Source organism: Trachymyrmex septentrionalis, unplaced genomic scaffold, assembly GCF_001594115.1.
Source record: "Trachymyrmex septentrionalis isolate Tsep2-gDNA-1 unplaced genomic scaffold, Tsep1.0 scaffold9, whole genome shotgun sequence".
Taxonomy (NCBI): Eukaryota; Metazoa; Arthropoda; class Insecta; order Hymenoptera; family Formicidae; genus Trachymyrmex; species Trachymyrmex septentrionalis.
This window is the reverse complement of record NW_017306091.1, coordinates 4915708-4924107: the sequence shown is the minus strand read 5'-3', so window position 1 is coordinate 4924107 and position 8400 is coordinate 4915708. Positions and strand designations below refer to the sequence as shown.

Genomic DNA, 8400 nt, shown 5'->3' with positions numbered 1-8400 from the left:
TCTCACCCTAGCTCAGCGTTCTTACCCGGGACGTAACACTTCTGTTGGATCCTAGATTACGAGAAAAATATGAAATTTTTGAAATTCCAAAATTTTTTTTTTTTTTTGACACTTTAGAGCCCTCTATCTCCGAAACGGTGCATCCTAGAGCAAAAGTGTATACCATCTTTTTTTTGACTCGTCGAGATCTATAAGATAGCAGTCTTGGAATTTTCGAATTACGATATTTTTTATCCTATCCCAACCTTTCAAAAGGTCTTATGGCCAAACTGTGGTAGGGGAGGGGGAAATAAATACCAAGGAGGTAGAACCAAGTGAGTACTATATATAAAAAATGATAGCTCGGAACAAAAAATTAAACTAATCCCTATACCCTAACTTCGTGATAACCCAAACTTCCTCAATTTTTGATAGATGTCTATAATAGGTGATGTGTTCACATGTTACATTTATCGTTACGATGAATGTAATCCGTCGTATAACAGATGTCGCACGTAATGTGAATCCTACGTTTCAAGTACACTGAGTTCATTCGGAGCGATCTCGAGCAGCTCTCGAGAGACAATACGAACTATTATATACATTTGATTTACCCAACATGGCTGAGTTCAGTCACGGTCTCTCATTGGCCAGCAATAATGCTTTCCCAATTGCACATCTTGTTAGTGTATTTCCACCATGGATTGAAAATCCAAACAGGGAACTTGTTAATAAGAAGAAATAATACATCCAAATAATTTAGAAAAATGTTACGTGTTCTGGTGCGTCTATTAATTAGTGCTGTTGGTATTGTAATGGCTGTACTTGCTTTTTTTGTCTTATTCATTATTTATGGTAATCGCGATGTTGGATTTTGGTCAATATTAACAGGTTAGCGATTTTTCATTTGACAGCATAAATATGATTAATAAATGTTTCCAAACTCCCCCCCCCCTCCTCTCCCTCTCACCATTGTTGATGAAATTAGACTTATTTGATGCATTTTTACATACAACAAAGGAATTTGATAAAAAAAATATTAGTCTGCCCCGTAAACCGAAATGTTAAAGTTGACTTTTGAGGTTTGAAAATTTGTTACGAGCTCCGAAGCATCTTTTGCGGCCGCACTTTCGTGCTCTATGGCTACATGCGCATGTGTCTACGTATTTTTCGCTGTTTATTTACCGACGAGATGCTATCAAAGACAAGTCGGTTCTTATGAAGTTCGGGTAACTGTTAAAATTTAAGTGATTGTACTGATATAGTACGGAAATCATTTCATGATTTATCGTGTAGTTGACATATATACACGATACAAAACTTAATAAGCTTTTAGCTATTCTACATCTGTGCTCTTGTTTTCTGTTTTATTATTTTTTTACGTCTTGTCTTTTTGCCTCTTATCCGGTTTTTTGTTTTCGAGATATAGCCTATTCTACAATGTGCCTTTTGTGTCCTGTTTTTGCTTTTTACCCTATCTTTGCTTCTTTTCCCCTTTGTAATCATTTTATCAATAATTGCATTTCTTGCTACATGTTTCCTATTTCTCCTGAAGTTGGTTAATTTTTATCTCGGGCGACAAAAAGAAACAAAAACTCGGATAAGAAGCAAAAAAACAAGATGTAAAAAACAAAAAGCAGAGAACAGAAAACAAAAAACCCTTTGTAGAATAGGCTTATAACTTAATAATACTTGATATATATAACTTAGTAATACTCAATTTTTATTTAAAATTGGGATTTTAATGTTATCATTTGTGTTTTATTGTCGACATAGAAATGATAACTGGAAAAAAATTGTAATTTTTCGGCAACATATAAAATAGCATTGAAAGTATACATACTTATTTGTACAGCATTCGTATAAAAAATTACAAATTTAATGATGTATTATCAATATATTTATATTTAATGTAAATTTTTATTATCGATAACGTCGTCGTTCTTATTTCCCGAAACCCACGAGCCCCACTGAAATAAAATTAAAGGGTAAAGTTTGCTATTTAAAATACGCATTCGGATAGAAAAAAATTTTAATACATTTTAATCCACATTCTTCTTTGCTGGTATATACATAAATTAAGATTTTGTTTTTAAAACTCCTAGTATGTTACTGTAAACATGTATATAATAATACTGAAAAGATTTCTTTATGTACTATTTGTTAAAATAAGTTTATTTTTTTTAAAGTTCAATTTCATATTGATAGATTTTTATATGTTCTAGACTCTGAATCGTTTTTTAATGACTGTGACAACCTTGAACAATAATCGTCAAGTCCTAATCTTATTGGAAGTCTAAAGCATTTGTAGGCAATTTAAAGTGTTTATTCAGAATAGAGAATTGAAAGAGGAATTTTTAATTTACTGAATTATACAATTTATTTATATATTTATATTGCTATCAAAAATATATGTAACGCAAAAAAGGGATTTGCATAACTTTTGTTTCTATATTTTTGTTTCTAATGTCATAGTTCTATACGGTTACAGTGAATAATTTCTTAGTGCCTGTACTAAGAATTTTTAAGTTTGATATCGGTATGTATAGGTGCCTTAGCTGGAGTCTGTTTTCATTTACATTGGGTAAAAGGGAAAGAAACTTTGGAGAGATGGCATACTGGAGTTACATTACGAAATTTAAATATTGTGGGCTTTGTAAGTGCTGTGACTAGCATTACTGCACTGATTTGGTACCTGTTTCTTACGTTTTATTATCAAATTCGTAAGCATATTGTAATATTTTAGATATTTTTAGACAGGTTTATTTATTTATTTTAATGTTAGTTTGTTTGTAATTATTTATTTTTAATCTTGTATGACTGCATCTTGATTATACACTAGAAAATTATCTGCTGACTTACAATATTTACTAGTACATAAAAATTTATTTATTATTGTAGCCATTCGGCCAATTTCTGAAAGCACTGTAATAACAGCAGTATGGTCCATGATCTGTGGAAAATGGGGTATTACTTTAATGTATTACTCAAACAAATATGAATTATTGGTCCAAGAAGGAGCATCACCTATACTTACAGATAATGTCTGAAATATACCGTAATTTATATTTTTACATAAAATAACATTTTTTACAAAATAAATGCATTAGATATATAAATCAAACCTATTGAAGTTTTTATTTACGAGGAGAATATTTCATTTCTTATCAACTCATTAAATGAAAAAGCGCAAGCAAATGAATTTCAATATTTTATTATATCTGCAAATTTTTGTTCTTGTGTCTTTTATTTACTTATATAATGTATAAACGTATGGTTAGGAATTACAACGGAGTTATTTCTTGATGATATTAGAAGGTATCCTTTCACTTGATAAATTTGGACAAGTTTCGTATAAACTTTTGTAAAATGACTATTAAATATATCTTAAAAAAATGAAAAGATTGTGTATAAAGCCCCTATATATTTTCTCCATTTAATCAGTAAATAAACTTCCATCGTAATTATAAAATTGTATAAAATTTTAGAGCATAAGAATATTGTACCTATTCCCTATATACATTTGTATGTAACTGTCTCACTCACCCACCCTCTCTCTCTCTCTCTCTCTCTCTCTCTCTCTCTCTCTCTCTCTCATCATGTATGTACATATACGAATAATATAACGAATATATCTTACATGTATAGGAGTTTACAAAATATCTTATCCTAAGGAGACAATTTATAAAGTGGATCGATAATTGTATATAAACCAATTAATGAAGAAATTATTCCAAGTAAACCTATTGTACCTGGAGTACATTTTGTGACACCTAATGCTGTCAATGGAATAAATAAGTCACATCCATTTTTAATAGTATCCATTGTTACTTCCTTGTGACTTTTTAGACAGGATAATATATAATATTGTTTAAATACATTCTTCTTGTGTTCCAAAATCTTGATAATCTCATAAATATCTCTTATTAAACTCATAACAATAGTTAGTAACCAATACTTATTAGCAACTTTATTCCATTTTTCTAAATCAACTCGTAAAATTCCTACTCTGCCAATCCAGATAAAATGATCTGCTAGTAAGTACAAAGCATTTGCCATCTTTGCCATGGTTAATGTTATTCTCACCGTAGGATCAGGATACTTCATCATTTTTAAAGCAGAATAGATGCTATCTAAGCATCTTCCAAAGCGCAGCACTAGAAAGAAAAAAATATATATGACATTTATTTGTTAGCTATAGAAACATATTTCTATAAACAAGAAAGTTATTGTTACATTTTCGAAATGAGCTAAAAGTGAACTCCAAACTTCTCAAAATTTCTGCAGAATATCTTGTACTGTGCACATTTTGTGCATAGTACCAATACGCTCGACTTCCATATTGAAGCAATCTGCAAAATAATTTTTGATATTTCTGATAATATTGCTAAATAAAGCAGTGCTTCATATTTTATAATCTTAGTACCAATGACAAATTTTTTCTATAAATATAAATTGGAAGTTCTTAACAATATTACATACTTAAATTTTTTCTTAATAGAAATGCTTAAATACATATAGGCTGTGTTCCAAAATTTATTGCAAATAGTGAAAACTTTTCACAATCTAAAATAAATTCGTAAATAATAATACATAATTTTCTTTGTGTAATTTTAAATTTCTATAAAATTCTATTAATTGTTTAATCATAAAAATTATACCAAAAGCTGCAATAATATATGAATGACATCGACTTTTAATTTTTTATAAATAAAAGAAAAAATCGATTTTTAATTTATAAGAGAATATGTCACTAAAAATTAAAGAATTATGATAAAAACTATTCAACGTCTAGAAATAAAAAAATTGTCTTAGTTTTAAATTAAGATGATTAAAGAGCATAATACTCGGCATGATGTAAACAGAGAATGCTGATGTATAAGTGAATAAAAGAAATAAAGAATTTTATCATCGTATATGACACACCTTATTAGTTTATCCCTCCCTGCCGTTTGCTCGTTCAACTTTATAAAGATATCCATAATTTCTTTCGAACGAAAGAATTTTACTTTAATTCACAAATTGTGTAACTAATAAAAACAAAGATATCAATAATTTTAATATTGTAAAAAAATCATTTATACTCAAAACGGTAGTTTAGAAGGTCTTACAAGATAAATATCTAAAGCAAATATCTTGTCGCTCTTTTACATTTGTCATAACTACATATCTTTCACAATCGCTTTCCATTATCACGAGCTAACAACAGTTATAGTGGACTCTGCACTTAGAAAGAAATCATTGAAAAAACAAACAATGACTGGCAGTGATGCAACTACTCAGAGATTATGAACCATTTTAAATTCAGTAATTATTAATTCGCGTGATTAGAAAATGATAAATATATATTCATTAACTTTATCCATATATTTATAGCGTATTCGATTTACTGACTCAACCCGACTCCGAGTCAATAGATCTGTTCTTTTTGGCTGAACTTTTGCACCAGTTTATCTTTCTTCCTTTTCTCTCCAGAAGGAAAGAGGAGGAAGAAAGATGAATTAGTACAAAAGTTCAGCCAAAAAGAATAAATCTATTGATCTGGGGTGTTTTTTTGTTATCTAACCAGAAGCTACCATAGCTAAGGCTATCTTCGTCTTTTGATCTCTGAAGACGAAGCTAGCCTTAGCCGTGGTTGCTTCTGGTTGCATAACGAAAAAACGCCACTGTTATCCCCAGGAAACTCTATCCCTAGGATGGATAGTGAAAAGTGAAAATTTTTACCATTGAAATTAATGCTAAAATTTTTTACTTTTCATCCTAAAAAAAAGTTTCATGATTGATACCAAGAGCTTAATTGTAGCCTAATTTTCACCGAGGGTTTGATCCGAGAATGTTAGAACCAATCAACTACAGTCAAACATTCGACTGTAACAAAAGAATGCTCGACTGCAGTTGGTTGGTTCTTGAAATCTGACCCGGATCGAACTCTTGGTGTAAACTAGGCCTGTGCAAGAAATGCAATTAAAAAGAACAGACCGTTGACTCTTGGAATCGAGCCGAGTCAGTAAGGCTTCGCGCACAATAGCAGGAATTAGAAATAAAGAATGAATGATTTTAACCTATTAGAAATCGGATATCAAAATCAGTACACGATTTCTGATATATTGAAATCATTTATTCTGTATTTATAATTTCTTATTCCTTCTACTGTGCGCAGAGTCTAAATCAAATATGCTATTATTTATTTATTTAAATTAATCACACTTGTAAGGATGCAGCCACAATAGAAGGAATAAGGAATTAGGAATAAAGAATAACGTTTCCAACCTATCAAAAACTGTGTATTCCAATGTATCCAATTTCTGATAGGTTGAAATCTTTATTCCTTATTTCTAATCCTTATTTTTTCTATTGTGCCTGCACCTTTATCCCTCCATCAATTTACAGCGAATTCGGTAGACTGCACTAGTGCGCACTGAATGTGAACTTTTCAATACCATATGGCTTGTGCGCACTTTATGGGTAGTATCCCATTATGTCCGATCTACAACGAGTCTTTGTTCAGAAGTTCTAAATCTCTATCGGTAAAGTTGGCCAATAGCCAACTTGTGCGACTAGCGCTGGTTAACCAACTTTACCGATTAAATCTAAGAATGCGTTCCACTTAACGTTCGCAACGCTCGTGAGCATTATTCTTACTAGAAAATTGAGTTCACTACAATTCCGTTCCGGAATTGAGAAATTTCTCTTCCCGTCCCATGTAGCCGGAACGGAATAAAAACAGATGGAATGTCACCTCGGTCTCAAGCTAATTTACTTAATTTAATCAATATTTCGTTATTTTAATACTGTTGATTTCGTATCGTTTCTATACGGAATCTATTCTCCGTTCCGGCTATGATTCCGGTGGTTCCAATACAGTAAAGAAATTTCTTACGGAATGGAATGCGAGTGAACTCATTTCTAGTAAGACCGTTCCGATTCCGTGTACATGGAATGGCACTCTTAAATCCATTCTACAATAGTCGTAAGTGTAGTTGTAATTGTAAGAATTGACCAATCAAGAATGTGAGGAGAATATTTGATTGGTCAATTCTTACTACTACACCACTTACTACGCTTATGTCTATTATAAAATAGGCTTTATGGCTCCTGCACACTGGACGCGGAAACGCTTGCCGCGCGGCAAAATGAGACGCAGTAACCAATGAACACATTAGGAGCTGAAGACTTATTGGCTACCGCATCACAACCACATCCAGTGTGCAGAAAGTCATTAGAGTTGAGTAGGAACTATGCGAAGAGCATGTTGAAGCATGTTGGAGCATGCGACGCGAACAAACCTCTAGTTTACTACGTTTACGCATACTAACTAATAACTTTCTATTGAACGATCTTAATTTGGACGATACGTGTAAATATATATACGATATATATATACGAAATATATATACGATATATGTATTTAATTAATCTTGTTGATACATATTTTACCAATTTAATACATCATTCTTTGAATAGATTCTTTGAATTCCTTGCTGCAATTAAAATAATTTAATAAAAAATTACTAGTTAGAACGTGTATTAAGTGCACAATGGGTGCTTTTCATTTGATGACATAAGTCGACACAAGTGTCGTTCTATCTTCGTCATTCTCTGAATGTCAACAAGAATAAACTAGACCAGTGCAATTTGGTATAGCGTCAAAGTGGTTCTGTACTCGTATCATGTTAGAGCACTAGTACAGAGTCAGCGCATGTATATCGAATTCGCCATTAGAAAGAAACATTGTGCACATAGTATGTGTGTGCACGTGGTCTGCCCGCGTTACTTGAAATCCTCAAATAGTTTTGCACTTAAAATAAGATAGATACATATTTGGACGTTGAAAAGAGAAAAAACGAAGATACTGCGAAGAGTGCAAAAAGTGCATGCAAAGAGAGCGCGAAGAGACCGATTATTTCAAACAGTAATTGATAGTTCATCTTTTTTAAGTATGTACATGTCTCTTCGTGCACTTTCATGCACTAAACTTTTACAACAAATAAAATCGTATTGAACTAAATAATACATAAATTAATCGTTTATAAAGGGTGTCTCAAAATGATCTGACATTTTAAATTGCGCGCCATTTTTTTTGCAGCGAACGTAACGTACTAACCTTTAACAACTGGCATCAGGAAGTATTGAGGTTTAGTCATGAAGAATTACACGATCGAGCAACGCATAGAAATTGTGAAAATCCACTACAAATATAGTGAACATTTTGCAGAGACGGTTCGAAAAGTCCGCACGTCTTTTGGTCATCATAACGCACCATCTCGCAATACTGTGGTGAATTTAATAGAAAAATTTGAGGTAAGTGGCTCACTTTTAGCCGCGAAAAGCAGTGGCCGTTCTCGTACTGGTCGGTCGAATGAAAACATAGCCACAGTGAGTGCGAGTGTTGACGAAAGTCCTTCCACCTCGATTCGCCAT

At 32.0% G+C, this 8400-nt stretch overlaps 2 protein-coding genes across 2 annotated transcripts; one reads left to right on the top strand and one right to left on the bottom strand.

Annotated features, from left to right (window-relative positions):
• The first annotated feature begins 684 nt into the window (after positions 1-684).
• On the top strand, positions 685-3098 carry LOC108755821 (heme transporter hrg1-A-like). The gene is made up of 3 exons (XM_018499121.1): positions 685-870; positions 2529-2702; positions 2881-3098. The coding sequence occupies exons 1-3, from the start codon at positions 747-749 to the stop codon at positions 3027-3029; spliced, it is 447 nt and encodes a 148-aa protein (XP_018354623.1). The 5' UTR covers positions 685-746; the 3' UTR covers positions 3030-3098.
• A 120-nt stretch (positions 3099-3218) lies between these two features.
• On the bottom strand, positions 3219-5409 carry LOC108755788 (peroxisomal membrane protein 11B). Its single transcript, XM_018499033.1, has 5 exons — positions 5337-5409; positions 5091-5200; positions 4906-5009; positions 4216-4331; positions 3219-4136 (listed from the first exon to the last, which is right to left on the bottom strand). Exons 3-5 carry the CDS (start codon positions 4959-4961, stop codon positions 3649-3651), a joined length of 660 nt encoding a protein of 219 aa, XP_018354535.1. The 5' UTR covers positions 4962-5009; positions 5091-5200; positions 5337-5409; the 3' UTR covers positions 3219-3648.
• Positions 5410-8400: the final 2991 nt, after the last annotated feature.